Source organism: Carassius gibelio, chromosome A22 (assembly GCF_023724105.1).
Source record: "Carassius gibelio isolate Cgi1373 ecotype wild population from Czech Republic chromosome A22, carGib1.2-hapl.c, whole genome shotgun sequence".
Taxonomy (NCBI): Eukaryota; Metazoa; Chordata; class Actinopteri; order Cypriniformes; family Cyprinidae; genus Carassius; species Carassius gibelio.
In genome coordinates, this window is record NC_068392.1 from 11,220,112 (window position 1) to 11,246,960 (window position 26,849).

At 37.9% G+C, this 26,849-nt stretch overlaps 1 protein-coding gene across 6 annotated transcripts; it reads left to right on the forward strand.

Moving 5' to 3' along the window:
* Window positions 1–24,577, forward strand: LOC127942546 (SH2 domain-containing adapter protein F). 6 transcript variants are annotated; one of them, XM_052538330.1, is made up of 9 exons: window positions 1–201; window positions 817–954; window positions 1,004–1,435; window positions 4,170–4,320; window positions 9,985–10,197; window positions 17,911–17,988; window positions 20,544–20,709; window positions 21,455–21,574; window positions 23,638–24,577. In XM_052538330.1, the coding sequence occupies exons 3-9, from the start codon at window positions 1,097–1,099 to the stop codon at window positions 23,822–23,824; spliced, it is 1,254 nt and encodes a 417-aa protein (XP_052394290.1). In that variant the 5' UTR covers window positions 1–201; window positions 817–954; window positions 1,004–1,096; the 3' UTR covers window positions 23,825–24,577. The 6 variants fall into 6 exon arrangements, with proteins under 6 accessions (XP_052394290.1, XP_052394291.1, XP_052394292.1 ...); XM_052538331.1 differs by having other exon boundaries at window positions 817–869; XM_052538332.1 differs by having other exon boundaries at window positions 817–869; window positions 1,023–1,435.
* The last annotated feature ends 2,272 nt before the right edge of the window (window positions 24,578–26,849 follow it).

Here is a 26,849-nt window from a genome sequence, read left to right on the forward strand (position 1 = left end):
ACCTCCCCTTTAAACGCCTCAGCTCTCTCCCTCTCGTTCACTACATCCAGACGCGTTCAGACGAGCTTCATGTTCTTCTCGTCTATTTTCCAGCGGTGTGCGCGTTCTTCATCAGATTATCGGCGCGTGTGCTGTTGTCCTCGTGCAACGTTGTAACATTCGTCTGGAGTTCCACGATAATTTAATGCTGGATTCAAAAACGTGAGTAGCACAACTTGGTCTGTTCGGCAGCGTTTCATTTCACCTCAGTTCATCTACAGTGATATTTTAGACGAAGCGTTCATCACGTCAGCTGTGAAATGTTTAACGTTAACTGAAAGTGCGACCGCTCACGCGCGTTCACGTTTCATTTCAAGAGAAGTTCTGAGCTGTTATCTCAGAGTTTCCGTTTTCAGTAGTTCCTAATCGAAATTGGATGTTAATGTTTAGGATTTGTGAAATAAATTATTTTTATGGTCGAACTGAAATGTTTTATTGTGCGCATCAGAAGCACGTGCGAATCCTCTAGTTTGTTTGCTTTTGTTCTTAAACAGCTTGTTGCAGCTGCTCGTCTTCCAGGCAGTTTTACCATCTACCAAAGTAAAAAGCTCATCTATCTATCTATCTATCTATCTATCTATCTATCTATCTATCTATCTATCTATCTATCTAGCAGATAAACTCTAATAATTTTTTGACAGCTCTGTGGTAGGACATCATATTGGTCAGAAATACTTCTCAGATTTAACAGTGTGTATATTATTAGCTGAATGCATTATTTTTCTTTCCGTCACATGCATTTATCTTATTCCTGACTGTTTATTTCTGCTGTTGCAGAGGTGTTGAGAACATCAAGATCATTGCCGTCCATGGACCACCTCCAAATCCAGGTGGGCATATCCAGGGACCGACTTCGTTTGAGGACCACATTCCTGCCTTTGAATTGAAACATGAATTCAGTGCATTATCCCCAAGGTATTCTGCTTAGCTTGTGGATAAACATCTAATCTCATCCGTAATCTAGATCCCTGACCTCATTATAGGTCACCGTTGGACATTTTAAGGACCATTGGAGTCTTTGTGTCCTTCACTGTTGGATATTCACGAACAGAATAGAATGGCAAAGTGGTTAAAGGATTATTTAAGTTTCGGGAGCAAACGAGTTCCCCCGCAACCGCCAAAACCAGACTACACCGAGAGTGAGATATTGAAGGCGTATCGTGCTCAGAAGAACCTTGACTTTGAAGACCCTTATAAAGATTTTGAGAACAGGGCTAGAAATGACAATGGGTCGACTGAAACGTCCCACATAGGTTTCGGCTCTCCTCTGAAATCCTCAAGTCTGGATATCAAGGTTGTTTCACCGAAACATCGCCTTATAAAAGTGGACTCGCAAGACCTGGGACGGAGCAAGATTCTCCTAAGCTCTGTTTCTTTAGAGGAACCAAGCGATCCGGTGAGTTATTTAAATTACAGTACTCCAGTAAAAAGCCAATATTTGTCCATTCTGAGATTATCTGTATTGGATGATTAACATAAGTCTACAAGTAATGTAATAACTGTATTTTTTCCAAGGCTGTTCAATGCCATTGTTTCCTGTCATAACTATGCAAAGATTTGACTCCTAAAACAGTATTGTAGTTATTAAGCTAGTTCTTGTTATGATTTAAATCTTTAACCTCATAATGATCTCAAATTAAAAAGTGGTGCTAAAGTCATGATTTGGTGGTGGCTGACCTGTGCTTGAAAATATACACTTGTAATCTGTGTATGTATATATATATATATATATATATATATATATATATATATATATATATATATATATACAGTATATGTGTGTGTGTGTGTATACATACACTGTATACATCTCTTAATATGTTTTAAAACGTTAAGTCGTCACAGATTTGACGAGTTTTGGTGATACCTGAAGCCATCAGGTGATGAAATAAATAAAACAAACTGTCAAACAAGTGATTTGTGGTGTGACACAATCTTTCATGTAAATCCTGTGTTAACCCTGCATTAGATTTCGTGTCTCCGAGCACCGTAGGTGTCAGAACCCCTTGATCCACCACAGCTAAAGCTGTTGAATAATACATGGAGTTTAGTTAGGCTGGTGGGGATGGGGCAGTCCCATAGAGAATACTCACAAGAGCCAGAGAGGTTCGTCCTGTGATCAGACATTGAGTAGAGACTCGATACTGGCAGACAGTGGAGGAATCCACACACACACATGGTCACGGACAGATAGCAGCCTTCAGTCGAGTCTCATTGATCGTAATCAGTACCAGTGATGAGCGAGCTGATTGGTTGGGCTTGAGGAACAGCCATGCCAATGGCGCGCCATCGATTTAAATCCCAATTTAATGGCGACCCTCTAAGTGCATTGTCTTGCGAGCACTGTTACACATCATTCCCTGTTAACCTTCATTAATTTCCACCGTAATCCTAATTAAGTTTTTATAGCATAATGAACATTTCAGATTTATTGTCCTTCTATTCTTGTTAAAGAACAACAAGACAATTGAGCGATTTGGCTGGTGGGAAATCGGGAGATTGTTGCGTGCCGTGGTCTGCAGGCTGAATGGTGCCACACGGAGCCGTTGGCTAAAGGCCTTGTTTGAGAGACCATATGGCCGTCTTTGTAATTGTCCCAGTGCCAGCTGATTGAGGGCTTCCTCCCGGGCCTGGTATGGGAGACAAACACACCTCCTAACATGCTCATCAACACTTGCCCACTGTCTCCTGCACGTCTTTGCGAGTCTGCTGGTTTTCAGTGTCTCGTACTGTATGGGCTGGAGTTACTAAATATACACAATCTGAAAGTATGTGAAGACACAAGGTTTGGAAGATTTGGAGAAAAACTCTTAATAGCAATTTTTTATATAGAATATTGTATATTTATATATTTTAAAGTTTCAGGTTTATTTTCAGCTTTTTTGTAGGGCGTACAATTCGGCAAAACACTAATGATTTTTTGCTTGTATACAAATATCACTATAGATTAATTATAATAAGAAGAGTTATTATTTTTGTTATTGTTAAATATTTAAATGTAAAATAAAATAAGAGTATTAAAGGAACAAAAATAATATTTATGTTATTATTGTTTATTATTACTACAAATATGAAAGAAATAAAAAATGATATTGTAATATTTCTAATATATAAAAAGAAAATGAATATTATAATTTTATTTTAAAGTAAAACTTTAAAATTACAATACGAGGTTTATTTCTTCACACTGAAACATACAGCACTTGTATTTATTAGGATCCAATCCAAAATAAAAGTTTGTGTTTACACAATATATGTATGTGTGCTGTGTATATTTAAATGTGTGTATGTGCTCTGTGTATATATATAAAAAAACCTGACATGTAAATATAAAATATTTACGTGTGTGTAATATTAAATATTTACGTGTGTATATAAGCGTATATGTATATATTCATATTTGTGTGATTTATTTTATATATAAATATAAATATATATTACATATTTCTTAAATATTTGTGTATGTGTCTGTATTTATTATATAAACAAATAAATATACACATTACATATACATATTATGTAAACACAAACCTTTATTTGAATACGATTAATTGATTATGAGTCATGACAGCACTAATATTTAATTAACTAAATCGCAAATTTTACAAAGCCTTAGCGATGCTGTAATTGCACAGCATTTAGTGTTTAGATTAAAAGCAAAGCCCTAGAAGAAGATACATTTCAAACACCTGTCGTTCAGAAATCATGATGTCACAACCACATGACCAAATATATTTACATAAGAACAATTAGTCAGTAGTTAGTAACTTTAATTTGCTTCTTATTGCAGTCAGTTAGGATAAAAACTGATTTACATGCTGCTTGTCACTTTATCGCAAACCTGGTTAGAACATTTTTTTTTCATTTTGGTTAAAAAAAATGGCCATTCAATACCAAATTATGACTATTGTCCGGGCAAAAATGAGCAGTGTAAAAAAAACGAGATGCTGTCTGTTTGACTGAAATTGAAGTGTTTTTTTTTTTGTCTCAGAATAAAAAAAAAAAAAGATTTCCCTTCATTCATCCCTCAGAAAACCTGAGATAATCTTCTGTTTGTTGCACTGAATAAAAGGAATCTTGTCTTCCTTCTCCTGGGTGAAGATCATCACATGACTTTGTTCTTGTTCCAGGTGGTCCCTTCAGCTCCAGTTATGGGAGATACTGACTACTCCGACCCATTCGATGCTCGTTTGGACCCGTGTCCCGAAACCACCCAAAGCCAAATCACTCCAGAAAACAATGGCTACATGGAGCCCTACGAGGCCCAGAAAGTGATAACTGGTCAGTCAGACTTCGTCCTCTTTCTTTTAGTGTGTGTTCCCATGGTCTGCCCTTTGAGTCGTATGGAGAGAATGCATGTGTGTGTCTTTCTCCACCAGTACCCAGTCATCTAGTGTGTGAGACAGTGACTCACTGCTGATTATCTCCTGGAGTCTCACAGATTACAGTTCTGCGCTCATGCAATTTGTTCCATTGTTTTATTCCCATTGACTTCTGCCACTTACTGATTTGAGAGATTTTATCTCTGCTTCAAAACATAGACAGAATTTTAATACTTCATCAGTACGTAAAGACCATTCCAAAAGGTAGCCACCAGCATTTTACCACTTTCTAAGGCCTGGTTCACACGGGACGATTTTAAAATTGTCGGCCGATTTTCCAAACCTGAGAGACCCCACACACGGCGATAAAAAAATCACGGGTCTAACAGTTTTGGTCGTTCAGTGTGTGGTGTGCAGCCACACGGCAATATCAACACATCACACACGAACCGATTTGACTCCCGAGAATTCCCAGGTAAGACGAGAAATCTCGCAAAATCCCTCGAGATCAAACGTGACTTCAGAGTAAACAATCATGGCGGACGAAGAGGACGCAGTGGCCGTAGTTTGTGCTTTGTTTTTAACGGAAAAAAACATAAGAAAAACAAGAAAAGGCGATGGTCAAAGAGGTGGAGACAACGCGAGCATGGACTAACGTTATACTTGCTACATCATGATATGGAGGAAAGTTGTTGTTTTATCTCATAGAAATGTTGTTACGTACTACACAGATTAATCGTTGAAATGAACGTTCATATATTCGTTTCCATGTACTCTGGTGGAATGCAGTTGTGGATGTAGTTATGCCCATCGACTTTATTTGTATTTGTTATATTATATACGCCGGCTGTTTTGATTTCGTTTCCCGGTACTTACTTCCTCACCGCCTCGTCACCTCGCTTTCTGATTGGCTACACGCCACAGTCCACAGGCTACGTGATTGTTTGTCCTCGGGGGACACCACACACGAGAAGAAATCGGGCCAAATAAATCCAACATGTTGGATATCCCCGATTTGAGATCGGAGCGGTCCCGACGTTCTTCCGAGCAGAGGAGAGCGGTCTTAACACACCACACACGGCAGGAATATTTGATCAGATTATTTTACGATAATCGGAGCATCCTAAGATTGTCGGAAGGGGTGAATCGGGGCTAAAATCGGCCTAATTATCCTGCCGTGTGAACCAGCCTTAAAGCTCCTGGCCAAATCTTGAAGCAGCATTGCATGTATCGTTTGCAGTTGAAGCAGGCCCAAAATGCATTGGAGATGCCAGTGGAGTCCAAAGAATAGACAATAATAAAAAAATTGTTAGAGTTGTTTAGTCATGACGTCAGTTTGTTGGCCAGGAAGGCTAATTGACTATGGGTTCCCTCAGGAATTTCCTATGGGTTTTAGCTGAGTAGACTTTCACATTTGCTCAAATGTTTTTTTATTTTAATAGGGATGCTGATTTCCTAAATTTTTTCATTTTAAATTACCATAACTGTCAGGTAACACTCCCTTAATGTTGAACTTCAAGAGCATTCGTAATTGAATAGCACTGTTAACTGTAATCTTTAGCAGATTTCAAAATAAATATAATTTTTTCATACTGTACATTATAATGTTTTGATTCTTAATATAGCCTAACTTGTAGCAAAATTACTATTTTTAGTTTTTAGTGTAGTAAGTGACGTGACGACGCGTGGCCAAGTATGGTGTCAAATGTAATTGTTTGGTCCCACTTTATATTAGGTGGCCTTAACTACTATGTACTTACATAAAAAAATAAGTACAATGTACTTATTGTGTTCATATTGTATTGTAAAAAACTTTTGATGCTATTGAGGTGGGATAGGGGTAAGGTTAGGGAGAGGGTTGGAGGTATGGGTAAGTTTAAGGATGGGTTAAGGTGTAAAGTATGGGTCAACAGTGTAATTATAAATGTAATTACAGAAATTAAATACAGATGTAATATATAGTTATATAGTTATATAGTTTTTTTTTTTTAATATAAGTACAATGTAAAAACGTGTGTACACAATAAGTACATTGTACTAAATTATTAATTAAAATGTAAATACATAGTAGTTAAGGCCACTTAATATAAAGTGGGTCCAATTGTTTTTTTTGTTTTTTTTTAAGGAAAATGTTGGTGTAGCAAAGCATTTTCTAGTTAATATCATATAGGCTTTTAACAGTGCAAATTTGCGGCATTGCAAAATGTCAATTTAGAAAACATTTCCTTAAAATTGCAAGTTGCAGACATGGTTGCCTGATTTAAGGATGTAAACTCAGACCTCATTTAGCGACTTGTTAGCTAATTTTTCAAAGTCTTAACGCACACAACTTCTTCCAAATTACGTTGGAGATAAAGTCAATGACTTTCATTTATGTTGAGGAACAAAACACAATCTTATTTTACTCACAAAAACTGTTATTCTGTAAAACCATTACAGAATTTCTTCAGGCAATGAGTGGCTCAAAACTGCTAATGCTAACTCTTCTGGACACATTTAATTTCATTTGCATTTAAAGTTTTAGTTAAATAGTTCAACATAATTAAAACCTGACTGTTGTACCTGATGTTTGTTTGGGGTTTGTATTTTCTTTACTTAGCGCTTCATCACTAGCATTAGCTTAGCGATGTGCTAACATGGCTCTGATCTAATTCATGCGAGAAGTGCTATTTAGCTACTGCAGATCAATCGCTTGTGATGCTCCATTTGAGTTAAGATGTTAACTTAAGGGCCATTTACACAAAACACCTTGAGTTTCACGTTATTAGGATATTGTGTCACGTGCAGGATGCTGCAAAAGGTCTGAGCGCAATGTTCATCTAGTGCATGTTTACATAGAAAACAATGAGAAAGCATTGCAGTGGAATATAAAAAAATAGACAGTAGACAAACTTCGCTAGGTTTTGGAGCAGAACTGAAATGTTATGCGTTCCTTAGATATTTTCAGGGAATTTTCTCTCCATAGGACCCCAGCATCCACCTTAATTTCTCCTCAGATCAGTCTTATGCTCATTTAATTTTGAATCCATCTCTACAGGTTAATCTCTTCTCTCATTCTGCATCAATTCTCAGGTACAGGGGAATCTAGCAGCCCCTTTCTTGCACGTCACAAACACTTACCATCAACACACGCTCCCATACCTCTCCCTCTCTCCCTCCACCTCAGGGTCTGTCCCTCAGGGGTTCCTCTTTGTCGCTATGGAGACGGCTAAGGAGCCCAATAGAAGCAGGATGTGTGAAGGTTAAAGTTTGTCTTTCTCTTGTTACAGTACGCCTGCCTGGCTTCTTCTCTGTCCTGCTTTCTTTCTTTTCTTCGTTCCTTCTTTCTTTCTTTCTTTCTTTCTCACTGAAGCACATGTCTATGCCAGTGTTCCTTTCCAGGCAGTCCGTCCCACGTCGGGTCTGTTTGGTTTCGCACTTATCATAATTTTTTATGTCTAGGTTGTTCGCCAAAGAAGCTCAAGTGACTAATATATGTATGTCTTTGTAATTTAAAATTTAGGGGTTAAAAAGATTTAAAGAATCTACAACATTTGTGTCCTTTATTACCTACAGTGTCTATTAAATATGGTGTTTGCACAACATATCTGTACCCAGGGTCCATCGCTAGTGGGGTGATAAGTGGGTCCCCCGGTGGTTTCAGCCGATTGCCCGAAGCCAGCATAGTAGAGGCTCTGGACAGTCGACGGGCCACTGCTGCCCGTCCTCATGGAAGCTTATCATTTGCACTTTTTAAGCCTTGTCAATTTAATTATTCAAGAAATTTTAAAGCATTCATGCACAAGACGTTAAACTCAACTGAGTACTCGCGCTGCGGTCGGTGAGCACACAGAGAGCCGCGTCTCAGACAGCATGCAAACACTGAATTGAGTCTTCTTGCGCTTGAACGAACAAATATACCTTGGCAGTTTAAACATGCAAGCACAGAAAGACGCGAAAAGCTTAATTCAGCACCAGCATGCTGCGTTCTGTGTGCACAGCGTTCATGGAGAGAGAGCCGCTTCTCACATCCCTTGAACACCTACTTTTGCCTCTTCTGATGCTTGAACGGACAAAAACATACAAAATTATGTAGCAATACCCGTCTTTGCGAAACTGTAGGTAAGGCCTATAACTTAAGTAAATGTAAACCGTTGAGAAAGAAATTTGATGTGCATCATTATTTTGGATGTTTTGTCTCTTCACAAGTGACTGCGCCTAATCTGCTAATGAATCCAAGAAAATATAAGAGACAAAATCACTCACTGCTCTTGACTAAATTACTTTGTAGTTTTTACAAGAATTAATCTATCTTTTGATTTATACAGTGAAGACTATGCAATGCTATTTTACATTTGATTATTCGGTACCTAAACACCTTCAAACTTGAACAACTTAATTGTGGTTTTATTTGTATCTTTATTGTATTTATTTATTTGTGCTATTTACACTATTTCACAATTTATTTGTACTATTTACACAAGGCCCTGTCAGTACCATTTATAGCTGATATTGGAAATGATTTTCATTTATTGTATCATTTAGTAGATATTGTAATATTTAAGTAAATATCTTAAAAAATGTAAACGTTTTACTAATTTTGTTGTTTTTATTTTATTAGTTTATATGTTTAAGTTTTAGTTATTCTGGTACTTATTTTATTTCAACTTGTTGCCAAGGTAAAATTTCTCTCTTCATTTAGTTTAAATAAATATATGTAATTTATTTTATTAAAAAAGTTGTTTTTAGATTATTTAAGTTTTAGTTAACAATAATAACCCTGATGCCCCAGTTCATTTGTCATATTTAAAATGATTTTAGTTATTAGTGTTTTATTTTTGATTTATTTAAACAAAATATTCTAGTATTTTGATATCGGTTATCGGTTAAATTACAAAAAATCGGTTTATCGGTGAAGGCTAGAATTTTTATACTGCTGTATTGCTAGTTCACATTTATCTACTGATTCAAAAAAAACAGTTCAGCAAGCTAACATGTGCTAAAATTAAAGCATAATATTACTGTACATTTTGTATTTGCAGTTCTTTTCAAATAAGCTTTTAACCGACTATAATTTTTGCTGAAAAGCACTTGAAGGTCATTCAGACATCCTGTTTTTAACACTTGTTGTTGGAGAGGTATGATAATGGAAATGAAAATGCCCATCAGGAGGGATGAGAGACCCCAGTCCTTGAGATTGGATTCGATCTACGTGCACACATGCATCCCTTTCTCTTTTTGTTAAGCCCTCCCGTATGAAATTGGCAAGCTGTGCAAACACAATTTGCCTCTCCTTTAGATTCATACCCCGCCACCCTTTACCAGACATTTTCATAATTAATGTGGCCCAGGCGAGGGAGCCCAGCTGTGGAGCCAAGGGAACATATCGATTTATTGTTGTGTCTTGATTAACAGTGCGGACTGTCTTGCACCATTTTAATGAACACATGACACAATGAAACTTCTAGAAAATGCCTGAATCCGCTTTCAAACCCACTGTTATGGCAGTAATCCTACAAAGCCAGATGTTGGATCTTTTGAAACACCTTTATTTTAAAGAGTGTACCAGCTTTTCTTAAAATTTGGAGAACGGAGCTCGATAAGGGTTGAAGATAGTTTATAACTGGTTTATTTGGTGTTGCAGAACTGCAGAGGAGAGCTGGTGGTGGAGCGGGAGGTTGGGGGAGAGGGGAGGTCCAGCTCTATGACACCCCATATGAGGAGCGCGTCCCAGGGCAGCAGGATCTGCCCGAGGAGGGGAGGGAGAGCAGTCTGCCGCAGGACGACGAGAGGCCTGCAGACGAATACGATCAGCCGTGGGAGTGGAAGAAGGAACACATCTCCAAGGCTTTTGCAGGTAGACAGACTAGACGCTTTAACTTGCTTGGTTTTATGTGTCAAAAATGTGAAGAAGAAAAAAAAAGAAAGTTGTCTATTCCTCAGGTTTTATTAAGTTTTTCATCAAAAGTTATCATAAAATTTCTCATTTAAATGTTTATTACTTATTGTGTGTTATATAGTGCTTTTTAAATTAATTTACCTCACTGATGTTCTTTTAAATTAAATTTAAGCAAAATATGGACAATAAGTATATATTTATTTAAAAATGTAAAAAGAGGAGTTAATTGTGAGCAGCATGTATCCAGTGACTATTAAATGTATTGTATTATATGTATTTACTTTTTGTTATTAAAAACTATAAGAATAAACAAACAAATACAAATGAGAGAATTAATGTAAAATAATTACTTAATTTAAAATGGAGTAATAAGAACTATTAAAAAGTACATAAATAATAAATACATTTATTAATTTGTTCATTTTTACATTTTAATACTAATTAAATGATGAATAACATCTTTTTTAAGCCTAAAAGTTAACTTAAAAGTAGATTAATGAAAAAAATAAAGATATTACTGGAACTTACTAAATATATGGATGGCATATTTCCACAGCACCACCCAATGGATTCATCCAATGTAACGGCAAGATTTAATTGAAGGATTAAGTGGGAAAGTATTTTTTATTGTTGCCTATGGCAGAAAAAGGTACAAAGGAAAATCAATCTGATTAAATCAATGAATATCGTATTTCACTTGCAAACATGTCACGTTATGGAAGTAAAAGGGTTGCAAATGCTGTTTCACGTTGATTCAGTTTCATGTTCTACCACTGATTTGAGGCCAGTTTTATAAATCTCTGGATAATGATTTAAAGTGTTTTGGAAACAGAAGTCTAGAGCTGCTATTAGGAACCACAGAAGAAACAACAGCCTGTAGGAATCAATTCTTCATGTTACTCCATTTTGGTCTAGGACATTAACATTTTTGGTTTTTGGTGGCAGAGGAAGGTGAAAAGCACTTCATATGGATGTTATTGGATCCTGTGAATGTGGCCCCTTGGTGTGTGTGTGTGTGTGTGTGTGCGTGTTTTGCAGAACTCACGGGCAGTAGATGAAAGCAGTGCTGTGGGGGCAATCCTGTTTAATTGAGCTGTATCTCTGCGTCAGGGGTCAAGGTGACACTGGAATAAATCATCCCCCGCCTGGCTCACCATGCACACCTACAACACAAAAACACACACTTTTTTCCCATTAATTAAGGCCTTTCTCAGCATGTCTGAGCCTCAGTACAGCAGAACCAGTGGTCAGCAGTGCCATGAGCAAAGCACTATCCAGCATCGAAATGGCAATGGTTTACTGCTGCAGAAGCACCGTGTATTTTTAGCTGAGAGACAGAAAGTGAGTGAAAATGAATGAAATCAGTGTTTTGTAAATTGAGGCTTTCGTTAAGATTAACTAGTCAGTTGTCTAATATTTGTACTTTTGGACATTTTCAAGTAGCTGCATAGCTCCACCACTGAATAGCGATGCTTAAAGCACTTGTGTGTTTTGGTGTGAGTGAAGAGATTTGTGTACAGAGACGGGGGGGTGATGGTGAGGAGGGGGCTATAGCCTTGCGAATGGAGGGCCGCAATCAGTCACACGCTGACACCTCCTCTCTCCTTCAACCTCCCTTCCTCTCTCACCCTTTCAGCTCGGACAGGTTTGTCCTCCTGCGGTGCTGACACACTCGGGCTGATATAACACCACAGGGGAGCAGGGGCATCTCCATCCACCTCCTCCCCCATCTACCCCTCCAGCTGTGGTGATTATCACACTCAGGGGAGAACAGGGGGGAAAAGACGACTGGACTGAGAGCGGGATGAGCTGAGGGGGACAGAGAGACTGAAGGACACATTAAAGCATCTTTAGCACATATTCAGCCATTTTCAATTTGAGAAACGAGCTGTGATTGGACCGTTTCAAAACCTTCCGCCAATGAGATGCTCATTTACTATAGGTGAAACATTGATTACATTATTTTTTGTTTGCCAAAGTGAAATGGCAAAATTCTAAGGTGGCGTTTACATGATAGAATTTTCAACTAAAAGCTGAAAACGTAAAATGTGCTTTGGCAATTTATTTACACAACAACAGTGTTTTGGGTGCCTGAATATGCTATCTTCTGAAAATGACACCGTTGTCAACTCAAAACGTGAATTTATGAAAATCTTGATGTATTGCGCTTGCTTATTACATTTTCGTGTAGTGTTTGTTTACAAAGCGACATCGCCAACTACTGCCCTGGCATGCAAAAAACAAACCAAAAGCAGCATTTTAAGTTGTTTTGGCGAATCTGTGTTAAAGGGGATTGCTGTCTGTACGTGAAAAATGCAAAGGAAAGACGTTTCCATTTTAAGCACATCGTTGTCATGTAAATGTACCCTAAAGCAGTATATGTTCAATTCTCCACAGAAAGGCAATAATTTTGCTCCCAAACCTGCCTCACAGTTTAGTTAACTCATTAGTCAACTCTGGCTATGTTTACACTTGTGTGTTTTCATTTTAAAATGCATAACTTTTGCTATTGTTACACCTGTCGTTTACACTTCCCCAGCGTTTTCAACCCTTGAAAATGGAGACTTGCGAAAACCAGACCCCGTTTTAATTTTAAAACTCTAGGGTTGCGTTTCAGTGTAAAAGGAGCAAAACAGAGACTTTTGAAAACAATGGCGTGGCTTTCCACAATAAACAATAGCCTAATGCACATAGTTGTACCTGCACGAATGATTATGTGTCAGTCATGCGTTTACAGTTAACGTTTCTGAAATGCAGTGAAAATGTAAATGTAGACGATTAATCGAATGCGATTGCCATGCATGTTTTGTTAGTAAAGCTGGTTTTGTAATAAGCAGTAATTCATCATCGCGTGCTTTCAGATGGAGCCGAATTTACTACACAGAGCCGTAGTTCACTGACAAGTTACGCAAAAAAATTGCAGGTGATATTATTTTGTGATTATGAAATCGTTTGCGATAATGAAATCTTTTTGGGTAACTTCTGTGAACTACAGCTCTGTGCAGTAAATGCTGCTCCACCTAAAAGTATGTGAAAATACCACATTCAATTACATGTTTTTATTCCAAACTCACTTCATAACATCTGTCATGTGTTTGAAATAAATCCCTCAATGAGATGATGTGGTTTCTTACACAGAATAAGTCACGCAATATATTTCATAGTATTCTAGGCAATGATAGTCATTGCATTATAAATATACTTTCGTTTAATGAAAATTATAATAATAAAATCTCAGATAAACCATACATTGTTATAATTGTGTGTTTATTAGTCATGTTGAATCAATAAAAGCAGTTAAATCTTCTGTTTATCCAGCTATAGGGATTTCCTGGGTTTCTTCTGCGAGGAGTATTTGGAGTTTCAGTGTGTGAGCGCCCTCTGGCCTTCAGATGGAGATTTACTGCTGATCACAGAGCCGCGCTTCACTGAAAGATACGCATGACAATCGCAGCTTCTGTCTGATTTCATTTCAATTTAAGAAAGTGACGTGACATACAGCCAAGTATGGTGACCCATACTCAGAATTCGTGCTCTGCTTTTAACCCATCCGTAGTGCACACACACAGCAGTGAACACACACCTGGAGCAGTGGGCAGCCATTTATGCTGCGGCGCCCAGGGAGCAGTTGGGGGTTCGATGCCTTGCTCAAGGGCACCTCAGTCGTGGTATTGCAGGTGGAGAGAGCACTGTACATGCAATCCCCCCACCTACAATTCCTGCCGGCCCGGGACTCAAACTCACAACCTTTCGATTGGGAGTTCAACTCTCTTACCATTAGGCCACGACTTCCCAAACTATAAATGCAGCCCTAGTATAGACAAGGATAGTTTTTTATTTTAAAACTTGAAACGCACTTGTGTAAACAGGGCCTCAATAATGAAGTCATCTGTCAATGAAAAGATTCAGATTTAATGGATTCAGTCCAGATATCATGCATGAACTATTGTGACAAATGGTAATGCTGTCTGCCAAGATATGCTACCAACGCTACTCGTAGGTTGGGTTAGGGGTTTGGTGCTTGTGCAGTTGGCACTTTGAATGACATGACAAATGACATTTGTTTTGAATATGTTGTGGGAGTTGAGAGAAATTTTGACTACGTGGTGATTTTACGCTTTGTAATAAAAAGTAGTAGTTTAATTTAATTAAAAAAAGACTATTTTATCCAAAATTTGTGATAGTCAAGTTTTCAAAAGTATTGGGTTATTAGCTCAGCAACATTCCCTCAGGGAAAAAATTAAATTTTAATTTGTTTTCACAATGGCGGTGCTTTTGCTAATTTCACATTCTAAGCAGTTAGCCAATCATAATAGTGGTCATTACCATATAGTCTTTAAAGTATAGTAGCAAAACCTACTAACGTAAGTGCCACTCAGGGAAAAAATAAAAATTTCACAGCTGTTTGCAATGCTTTTTAGTGCTATCTTTCAGTGTAATGTCGTATAAAACATGTCCCAGACACCTTTGCTTGTATGATGACATGCCTTCACAACAGATGGTTTAGTTTTATTTGAATTTCTACTCCATTTTCCATCTCGGTTCGGTTGTTAAAAGTGTGACTATGATGGTAAAATCTTGGCCCCAGTCCAGTGAGTCTTAATTAGGCCATTGCAAAGCTGTCACTATCCACTCAATTACCACAATCACTTTAGCCACACGGCAGGCCAGCACCTCCCTCAAGCCTCTCTACACTCATTACCACACTAATCAACCGCAGAGATGCATTCAGCAATGCACTACCGACTGTAGATCATCCAGTCACACTAATAGAGGATTTGAACTCTGGTGTAGTTGTCCATCAAGGCTTGTATGTGTTCTTGACTTGGTTTCGGGGTTTAAAGGAGTCACAGAATGAAGGATTGTGCATGAAATCTTTAAGTGGATGTATAATAGATGTATTTCTGAACGTGTCCCCTTTAAAACTTCTTGCGCACTTTTCTTGGAGGGCTTTGGCCCAAACCGAAGTGCCACTGGATCAGTTGTGTGGAGGATTTGGTTTGGCTGGAAGGGCTGCTGAGGGAACATGGTTGGTGTGAGTGAAATAGAGAGAGAAAGTGGAGGCTCGCGTGTCCTGGGTCTGTCAAACCACTGTAAGCAAGTCTGAGGGAAACGAGAATGGCTCCTATATCAATTTATTTCCCTCTCTTTCTCTCTATTTTTCTCTTTGTGACAGTAATGAAAAGGCATGTCCTGGTAATTCGCTCTCGTGCAAATACACTGAGGCAGGAAAGGGAGAAATACATGGGGGGGGGGGGTGGGGGTGGAAGAGGGAATATCATCTCACTTAGGAGGAAAAATGAAAGCGAGAGAGGAAAGAGGGCGGTAAGTGGTTTACAGAAGATAAAAAGCTCAGACAGTGGAGCGTAAAAGGATGAATGTAATGAAAGGGGAGAAATGGGATCTTCTTAGTACTGTTTTCCGGTAATTACGAGAACAATAATTGAGGTAAATAGCACGTTAACTTTATTTGTCATTGTGACCATTAGTGCAGTCTATGTGCGGTAAATATAAATAAAATGTTTATGATATTCACAATGACTTTGGTAACAAGGTGAACTGAATCAACAATATAAATGATGCGATTGTTTAAATGCTATGTATCTTTTGAATTTGTAAGAAAATTATTATTATTATTATTATTGTGTGTGTTTGTGTGTATACATACTGTACACACACATAAGGGAAAAAACAATGTTTAATGTGTAGGTAAATAATGTATATAGTTATTACATATAATTATATTTTTATAAACATTTTATTTGAGATTTATATATTTATAAAATATATAAAATGTTTATAAAAATATAATTATATATACTTTTAATATACATATATACTTTAATATATATATATATATATATATATATATATATATATATATATATATATATATACTTTTAAATGCATAATGTAATATGCAGACAAGACTAAGTATTCTTTTTTGTTACTTTTTGTGAAAAACAATATAAAAACACTTTGTAATTAGGTATTTATTTTGATTATCAATGGCTGCAAAATATTGAGATTTATTTAGCTGTATCTCCCAGCCTTAATTGTCACATTAACAATAAAATATGTGCATGTTAGATCCCACAACGTGTTAATTGAATCCAGACACCAAGAAAACAAATCCTCCAGATGAGGTTTTACGGCTTAACAACTTAAAATGCTACCAAAGCATAAAACATGGTTTGTTTGGACCTTCGGTAATAACATTTATTTTGCAAATTGAGGCTTAATCACAGGTTTGCAGTGATGTAATATCATTTCTTTTTATTACATGCTCAAATGAGGCTTTCATTATTCCAGATGGGCTCTCGCATTTAGAGTAATCTGCCATCTCTGCACATTTCTAGCCAGAGACACATTTCTCTGTAGCTTTGTGCTTTAGTAGTAATGATGTACGAATGGTGTAGCCATCTGTCCCAGCATGATGTGTCGTAGCCCAGAGATGACCTTTGTGGCGAGTGGCTGGCACTCTTTGGTGTGAGTTATTTTTTTTGCTAACAGACACTGATGCACTGCCCTTTATCAGCCTGACTGTGTCTGACAGGCATGCTGGAACCGCAGAAGTGAGGGGACGGTTAATGTAGAGCATTACAGTAAAGGGCCCGAAATGTCTCAAACCAGAGTGGATGTTTGTGCATGTGCACCTGTAGTTCCATAGAGTATCATCATCATCCATATCATAATTTTTTTCTTTCACTTAGATGACCGAGTCAAGTGGTGTGTAGTATAGTATATCTGCATGGTTAGTCACTTTAGTTGGTTCATTAAAAATTACACTGGATTATATGTGAAATCATCTGCATTACTGGTGGAATTAGGCAGATTATATAGAGGGTTCGCCGGGTTTGATGGAGGATTAGCGGGTCAACTCTCTGATTCTGGTTCTCCAGATGGGACCATTGAACCGCGCCAGGCATCAATAATGCACAGGGAGCAGGGTGAAAGAGTCTGTGACATTCTGTCTTCAATAATTCACCAGTCAGTGGGGGGACGTATGGGCCCGCCTGTTTCTTTTTCCAAACATCACCCCGTCGTGTTCTTTTTAAGAGGGCGCGATGAAGGGGGTGGAGGTGTCGGATGGTGGTCTGTTTATAAAGATGTCACAAACCTCCCCTTTGGCCTATCCTTCATCTTGTAATCCTGTTTGAGAGTGTGATGTGCTTGTATGTGTTACAAGACGCCCCATGTAAGTGTGGGAATTGAGATGATTGGGATGGCCAAATGTGAGTTTTTGGGCCGATAATTGTACTTTTTGAAGTTTTAACCCGTTCTAGTTTGACACATAGATAGTTAATTAAAACCAATTCCTAAAGATATTCCTATAGAACATACAACATCAGTTAAATTCTTAATGGAATTCAGTACTTATTCTGAAAGTATTGGAATTCAAAAGCAGCGAAATGTGCATCTCTAGCTTTAATATATCACAATGGCTCCTGTTTGAGTGTGTATATATATATGTGTTGGTAATGAGATTTATAGGATTGAGAAGGTAATTAGATGTTGAGTCAGCTCTCACATTGCATTTCCTGCCTGATAAACAATGTGTGAACACTGACATCAGTGGATTGTCTCTCTTTTCTCAGTTATCTCTGTTTCTCACCATTCTCTCTCTGTATTGCATTGTCTTCATCACTCACTCGCTCTGTGCCGACATAGATATGAAAGATCTGACTGAGCTGCCATGGCCTCCTCCGGTCGGACAGCTGGAGGAGGAGCTCATCTGTGGCGAGCAAGGTGAACTTTGACCCCTTCTCCCTTCTGCTGCCCCTCCAGTGTCCTGTATCTGTCGAGCTTGCTGATTCACTATTTTGCTAGAAAACTCCCGTTTGCTTCCCATATGATTTAAATCACTCCCACTCAGTGCTGCTCTCTCATCACAGTAGCATGTGTGGACTGCATGAGGTCAGTTCTGCCTTCTAGTTATGTTTTTACAAGGGATGACACTATATTGCAATTCGAGCCGATATCAGTGTTGTTATTGTTAACTCAAAATAGTTTTCGTTGTCAGTGCTGATAGCTTTGTGGATGGTGTACCGACATGAATTCCTGAGTTTGATTCCCATCTCGAGGTCCTTTTCCGATCCCTCTCCCCTCTCTCCACCCAATGCTTTACCGTCAACTCTCCATCTGTATCATTAAAAAAGGCATAAAAAGTTCATAAATGTAACTTATGATTTTCGTTAACTGAAATAAAACTCAAGTAAACTGATATAAATATTAGATGAAAATGTCTTACTTTTAAATGAAAATTAAAACAGAAGTGAAGTAAAGTAACAATATTGATAAAACTAAAATGAAATCAATTAAGCTTAATAGAAATTTAAAAAAATACAAAAACTATATATAGGACAAATGCAATTAAAATTACTATAACGTATGCTAAAATTTAAATAAATTCTAAAAATATAAAAATAAAAGCTAGTTGGAAATATCAATAAATATCATAATATAAATAATGATACTAAAATAACACTAGCCGATACAGATAAAGCAATAATTGATCACAAATAAATGCCAGATATTGTAATTATAGAAGACTAAAAACCAAAATCAATCATTTAAAATGCAAATTTACAAGTGAATTTAGCCATCACAACTTTATAATGTACAGTATGAAAAAAATGAGAACAGTCTTTTTTAGATTAACTTCAAATGAGTGTTAGATTACATCAAAGATAATTTTTAGGAATGCATAATATCGGATTTTTGCCCATATTTTTCAACTCCTTTTGTCCGATAACCAATGCCGATATTGATATATTTCCTTTTGTTTGGGAACTACACGTAGTCTCTCCTGTGCAGAGATTATAAACATATTCTTTTTTATTTTGTTTTGTTAGAACTAAATAAACAATTTATTCACAAGTTATTTTTATAATGAGTGTACATTTGAAAGATTTTAAAATAACTATAGAAAATCACTAGCATAGTAATTCTAAAGCAAACAAGCTATATAAAAAAACTTATTTAATTTACAAGTCTAATGTTTGTATATTTATGTAAGCAATAACTTCTAACCTTTAAATCAAACCATACTCGTGATTTAAGGACATAAATTACAGCTTTATTTATTCAGAAACTCAATGTTAATGTTATTTGTGTATTTTACTTTTAATTTTTATTACAAGTTGGCCTACAGTACCCCTAAATAAATAAAAGGCCTTAATAAATGGGCAGTAGGATTGGGGGTGGGGGGGGGTTGCTGCTGCTGCTGAAAGCGCTAGTAACTAGCTAATGGCTAGTTTACTATATTGCACAACTGACAGTCATTCTATACTTGCATTCTCAGATTAAATGCGGTGAATCAAAATTAAGTGAATCTAATCATCATTCAGGCAAAAGTTTTCTTTAGGAATGACCACACTGCTGATGTGGTCTTATCGCTAGCACACTCTGAGCACATGTTATTCATTATACAGGCAAGGCATATCAGCATAATTTTTCATATCAGGCCGATGTTTATATTTCAAGCATTTATCGGCCAATTCAGATAATGTTCTGATAATATAGTGCATCGCTACTACATGCAAAAACACAAGAAATGAGTATGTAGAATTAAACATCTACCCTACCGATAATTAAAAAAATACTGGCAGATAACCAGTTAGGTACAAATAAATTGTGCATCCCTAGTGTCCACACTTAACAGCACAGTTGAATTAGGGGTGACAACGATAATCTAAATGTAAAAAATGCATGTATAATTACCTATAAAATTACCGATATCTACCGATAAATCTACCAATACATAAAAAAATTCAGTTGATAACCGATAATGTGCTGAAAACTTGTGCATCTCTAGTTTTCACAGTCGGATTGATACTTGATTTCACCCCTTCTCTAGATCAGCAGTCTTTTTCACATTGTATTATTTGGCTCTGAACTCAAATAATCTGTTATAAATGTGCCACCTTTATTTCCTACAACCCTCCTGTTTTTTTACACTTTGCTGTTCTGGTTTAGACTCCTCCTGCTATGTTTACTGTCCTAACCAGGCATGATGTGACAAACATATCTAATGAATATCTGATTTATGAAACAGGATGTTTGACAGATGACATTTCACGATAGGTGGCACAACCCCATGCAACAAGATTTATTCACATTATGCCACAAACCATTCATCATGTGAACCCAAAATCTGAGATCTTCATGATCGAGTTTTATTGTTTTGTCATGTCATTCCTAGTTATTACACAATTATTTTCTCTTAAAACATTTTTTTAGTCACTTTTCTACTGCTGTTGACATTGAATTAAGTCTATTTCTCTCTCACTATGCCAATGCAGTACAGTTTGAAGGTGCTGAGTGGGACCGTTCCTGTTCTCCCACAGAGCGCCTGAGGTGTTCCAGGCCTCTGCCAACCACAGGCAGCATGAAGCTACGCAAGCCCAGCGATCCTCATTCCATGATCGGAGAGAGAGTGGATCCCACCCTGCCCCTGGAGAAACAAGTGTACGTCCAACACGCACCACAAACCATTAGAGGTTTGAAGAAAAAAATTAAGAGAGGAACGGAGACTGCAGAGCTAGGAATACCACAATTACAATGCTATCCCATAATGCATCTTGTGGCTTCTACATTGAAATTCTGTCATCAGTTACTCAACCTCATGTTGTGCCAAACCTGAATGTACTTTCTTTCTGTGGAATGCAAAAGAAGATATTTTGAAGAATGTTGCAACTGTACAGTTGAAGTCAATGGGGTCCAAAACATCACAATTCTTTTACATTTTGTGTTTCACAGACAAAAGAAAAAGTCATTCAGGTTTGAAATGACATGAGGGGGAGGTAATGGTAACACAAATGATTATTATTATTTTTTTTCAAGGCACTTAATGGTCTCACTGTGATGTCTTGTACCTTTGGGAACGTCAGCCTAGAGTGTTATTTTAGAGCTATGAAAATGTGATTTATGGGGGTGGTGTGCATGGTTAAGCTATTAGAAAGCGCAGTCAAGTGTGTCCAAAATATTGCTGCATTCCCACAGGGGAACATGCCACGACAGTCACGAACACACACTCATTCACTCGTAAAATATTTACAGGTGTCACATTCAACACATTTGAAGTATGATTTAATATGTTTAAACCGTTTTAGAATTAAATGGGCTGTTTTTGTTACTGTATTTATAACACTTTTGTAGGTTAATGACTTCTGTTATGATTTGCTGACCTCTTTGCATGCATGCTGTCTTTCAGATGGTATCACGGCGCTCTCTCGCGCTCTGAGGCCGAGTCTCTGCTGACCCTCTGTAAGGAGTGCAGTTATTTGGTACGAAACAGTGAGACCAGCCTCTTGGACTTCTCTCTCTCTCTGAGGTACAGCACTGCACCTCTTCCTCCCACCATAGCAACATTTTATTTCTCCATTACCATTAAATGAAGTGAGCAAATCTCATCCCCATTACCCCATTTCAGCTAATCGCCGTGTGTTTTGCTTCATTTGTGTCTAGTTGTCTGTATCTTAGCTGTTTTTGTTCTTCATGCTGACCTACAATTTTTCTTTTTTCACCCATCAGTAGAGTCAATCTTTTCAAAGAAAATAATATCATGTTATATAATGTTTTTAATTATATTTTGCAATCTATTTCCTTTATTTTATATAATAAAATATAATATAATTGTATATAATAAATATATTTCCAACTATTTTATGAATGTATACATTACAATTATAATATTATATCAATTGTAATTAAATATCATTACAATGTGCATTTAAAATATTTATATCTGACATTTATTATTATTTTTACATAATATAATATTTTCTCATGATTGTGTTTTTGATTGAATTTTTTCTCCCTTGCCTCCTTGGACAAAACGGCACGGTCTCATTTGCACACTGATGTGTTTTTCGATAGGCTATCAGCTCGAGCGATTGTGCTTATCTGGTCAAATCTCAGCTCTAATTACCATCTTGATCCAGAACCCCTGCTCCCGCTCCTCTTTCTTCGTTTTCTTTTATTCCTCCCGAGCTGTAATCAGGCAGGTGAACAGCTCTCCAGTTCACAAAGCTTCTCCTGGTGGCGTTAATGAATATGAATGACCTGCAGAAAGCCGCAGGCACAAGCGGGAAGGCTTTCGCACACCTGAACACACACTCCGTAATCACACACGCCTAGTATTGCAAGCACACTTTATAAGTCACAGGCAAGAACACTCCAGAACACGTTCAGAAACATGCTGAGACTTTGTTGACATGAAATCGAATTTTTAAAAGCCTGACTCCAGCCGCAGTCATACGACAGCAGTGGGAATGAATGAACGACGCTGTCTGATGTCATAAAGTGGGAAGCACACAGCCTCAGAGGTCTGAACCAAATCAAAGTGACAGCGGCTCAACGTCGAGAGCTTTGAACGAGCCGCCAGTGAGATTCACAGGCTTTATTTTGAGCCGAGATCGGTCTATAAGTGACTCTGTTCGTCACGTACCTGGCAGATAATACCTTGTTGGAGATGACATGCTCCTTGAACACGTTAAGTCTTGAATTTTAATGCACCACTTTAACATTCGCTTGAGTTTGTAAGGAGTGAGAAAGATGCTCTCGGGCTCCATGTGTTTTCATTCACACTTATTGAGGTGAATGCTGTTAGTGGGACATCTTCAAACTAACAAATGACTTCCTGTTTCTATACATAGAAGTCCAGCCTTTTGGACTGAGCCGTCTTAAAGGGGAGGTCGAGAATAATATTCACACCAGGCCATGCTGAAGTTATGATATTCTTTGACATCATCACTCAGATTGTCCTATTTATCGCTAGTAATCTTTAGTTCAGCGCTGACCCAAATACCAGATTCACAACCCCACCCAGGGATCAGGTTATACTAAAGCTGTCAAGTCATGATGAAATGATCGGAATGTATCTGTGGTTAGTTTGTTGCCATCTCTTTTACAGATCTTTATTTCCTAAGAAAATGAAAAAAGTAGCATACCAGCACTCTTGTTCAATGATTGTATAATGCTAAGGTGCTGTTTGATTGCCTGGTCATATTTATATTTAATAGTCCTGTGAATTACCACAATAATGGCACGGTATCATAGTATTATTATATATTTTTTTTAATTATTGTATTGTTTTTTAATTATTGTATTGTTTAAACTTGGTGGTTGTTGTTTTTCATAGAACAGAGCAGAGTATTTTCATTGTATTTATTTGCAGGAAAGCAGCTTTATTATATATTTTATAGAGCAAAGTATTTAAAAATGTAATATTAGATTTTGTGGAAGCATTTATTTGATTATTCAGGCATAATTCATTTGTGAGTTTTGCAGAAGAGTATAAAGTTTGTTGTTTTGTTTTGAGGGAAGCATTTTCAAGCTTATTTTCTTGCCCAACTTGCCTGAAGATTAATGGCAGTTTTGCACGTTCTCTTCCAGGAGCTGCCAGGGATTCATGCACATGAAGTTCAGCCAGTCCAAAGACGGCCGCTATATCCTGGGCCAGAACAGCCCTCCATTCGACACCATCCCTGAAGTGATCCACTATTACACCACACACAAACTCCCCATCAAAGGAGCCGAACACTTGTCCTTGCTCTTCCCTGTGCTAGTTCAGACACTCTGATTGGTCAGAGCACTGCTATGGGTGGAAACATACAGCCAAGAGATATTCCATTGAGTTCTTGGATGAACGTTGCACAAAATCAGCAACAATGTACACAAACTTTTTGGTCCCTTTATGTTTTTGATTTTACAACACCATCCGTTTAAGGACATCGACTTCTAAACTAGACATGTCAGATCAAATAGATCTATTCACATGCTATTTCACATTCTTGTTAATAACACAGTTTTTCATCTCACCGAATGACCCTTCTGTGAACTATACCAAACTGGTGGCAGCAAGACCTGTTGCTTGTAGAGTCATCTGGAATAGCCACCGCTAATGATTATTTATCGATTAGCAGCCTCTTAGGATGAGCAGACGGGCCTCTCTATTTTTATAGCTGCTGTTAAAGACATTTCCACATGGCCATTTATGACTACCTGCTCTTTAAAGTTTGTAAAGCCTTTTGTTTCTAGTACGGCCCTTGAGACCACACACAAATGTTTGGTCCATTCAAGACAATAGTCCTCAGAGGGCCCTTTTAATTCCTACATTGTCTTTGCTAGACTTTGTCACTGTGGCTGGTCATAGATCAAGTGCATGTTGGCAACTTGTGTTGAGGAAAGTAGCTGATTCGAACTGATGAAGTCAGTGATGTGGTGTAATTGGTATATTAGGTCACCGGTACAGTACAATGTTTCAAAATGTGTTTCTGTAGCTGCTGTTTTAAACTGATTTATATGTGTTGTATAATAAACTTTCTAAAGAGAATGCTAGTTGTAAACAACATATGCTTCAATTTAATTGCTGTAGCTTGCCATGCATAATACTTTAATAGCTTCACATTGTTTATTATCAAGAGACAAAGAAGATGGTGTTTAGATTGACAGAGAGATGCGTTAATGGTTACTAGATGCATTTTTTTTTTTTATCCTGGGAGCATGTGTCATGCACAAAAAGATTGAGAAGAAAGTGTTAAGCATGAGTCTGAAGATTTTGCTTTTCCCGTTGTGGCCCACAGAAGACAGGCTTCCTAAATCAAGCGGCGATGTCTGTGTGTTCGTATGTGTGTGCTTCCTCATTATCTCTCTTCTGCCGAAGTGAAGCGTTCTGGGATTGCTTTCATTACACTGCCAAATGAAACGGCGGAGAATGATTACTGGTGTGACGAGTGGAGAAGGTGGTTCAGATCGGTACTCATCCCTCTGACTTTGTTACAGAAGATAGTGAGATAAAATAGGGGAAAATAAGGGTTGTTTGCCAGATGCATTTTTTTTTAATCCAATAACATTTAGGTGTACTTCAAGATGTCTATCAAAATTTAGGTTAAGCCTCAATATTGTGCATATTTGGCAGCACATGATAATCTATCAGATGGGCTCACTGAAAAAAACACCTGCGATCAGAGCGAAGCCAGGACTAATTTCACACTCGAACCACACCAGTCTCGACCAAGCCCAAAAAAATCATGATCCTAAAACGGATGGCATCCAATGCTAGTGATTTCTGCATTGGCTACTTGTACCGATTGTTCCCAGCTGCTCTGACACACATCCAGGCATGTCCACATGTGCGTCTCGAGTGCCTCGTATCACATTGTCCGAGACAAATGCATTAATCTCGCTCAGACATTCCACGAAACAGGCGCGCACTCACTCTTGGAGTGAAAGCCGTTTCGACAGGTGTGTCTGCTAGACTGTAACCAGATATCGGTCAAAATTTAAACAGCTGAAAGGGGGAGCTCATCTACCGCGTCAAAGCCTCAAAAGCCCTACGACGTCTTCCTCACAATGAGCGCCGTGCTAATTCCTCTGGTAATTAGGCTCTTACTAGTCATGGAATAATTAGGCCTTACAAAGAGAGGCATTTCTCAGCCGCAAGCTCAGACAAAAGCCGAGCAGTGAAAAGGGGGCCCAGATGTGCACCAATGGGTGGATAAAATCAACAGCGTTCGCGAGAGCTGCCGTCATTATCATGTTACCGGCACTTGAGCGACATGTCATCTGGATTTCATTACGGAGAGGACTGGCAACTTGTACCATCTGTTAATTTACTGACATCTGACCTTTAAACTCTCCTCCCGCCCTTGTGGGCAGCTGGCCCAAATAAAGACCTCATTCTGGAGAGCTTATCTCCTAAAGCCCAGTCAGATGCGGCTCGCATACGGCTGCAGCTGAAGGCTATTGTTAGGGATTGGAAAAGATGGGGATCTGGGGGAGGACTGAATGTATCCTTGGCTCTACTTAAGAGGTTAAGGATAGATCATCCACAGAATCCCAGGTCTCAGGATAGTAATTCAGGTGTTCGTGTGATGTGATTAAGCCAAGCAGGAATGCTCCTGGTTCAGTATCCTTGGTCTTGAGACCAGATTCTTATCAAGTAATCGAAGGTTCAACCCTATGCCTAACCCAAACTTGCTCGTAAAATCAAAGGAGCAATGGTTCTTGCAAATAGTCCTTTCATCAAGTCATACAAGCTTTATGCCTTAGGATCTCACTAGCAGCAAATTACATTTAATTACGTTTAACGAATTGTGCCTTGATCTCATGGGTTTACAATTTTGCTTCTGTGAGCTCCACCATATCTGCTTGGGAGTTTTTTAGCAATACTGAAGACCTTGATTAGCTTCAGGTGATATAATTAGGATTGGAGTTAAACTCTTCAAGAAGCTGGCCATGTAGGAGTAGTAGTGGACACATCTGGTTTGGCTTATAAATGGGCCAGTACCCTTCTACCTCTCAAAGTACTAATATGCATACTGTAAGGGTAGATAAGTTGCAAAGGTGCACCATTGTGGGTACTTCCCAAAGACAAGCTAAAACTACACTTTTTGTATTATTTCTGACAGTGAAGAACAACCATGTTTTAGTATTCCACAATTTTGTCGATTTTATTTTGTAAGAAGGACTATAACATAATTTGGGCACCCTTTCATTGGCACTCGCCATGTCAGACAAGACGACTGGGCTTGTGTCGTGCTACAGCTTGTCAGAGTCTGGCATTGATCCCTGCTCTTATATCCAGTTTGGATTAGTATTTGGTT

Coding starts and splice junctions, on each gene's coding strand:
- LOC127942546 (XM_052538330.1), top strand. CDS start 1,097: ATGGCAAAGTGGTTAAAGGATTATTTAAGTTTCGGGAGCAAACGAGTT. Junction 10,198..17,910: donor CATCTCCAAGGCTTTTGCAG/GTAGACAGACTA, acceptor GTGCCGACATAG/ATATGAAAGATCTGACTGAG. Junction 20,710..21,454: donor CTGCCCCTGGAGAAACAAGT/GTACGTCCAACA, acceptor GCTGTCTTTCAG/ATGGTATCACGGCGCTCTCT.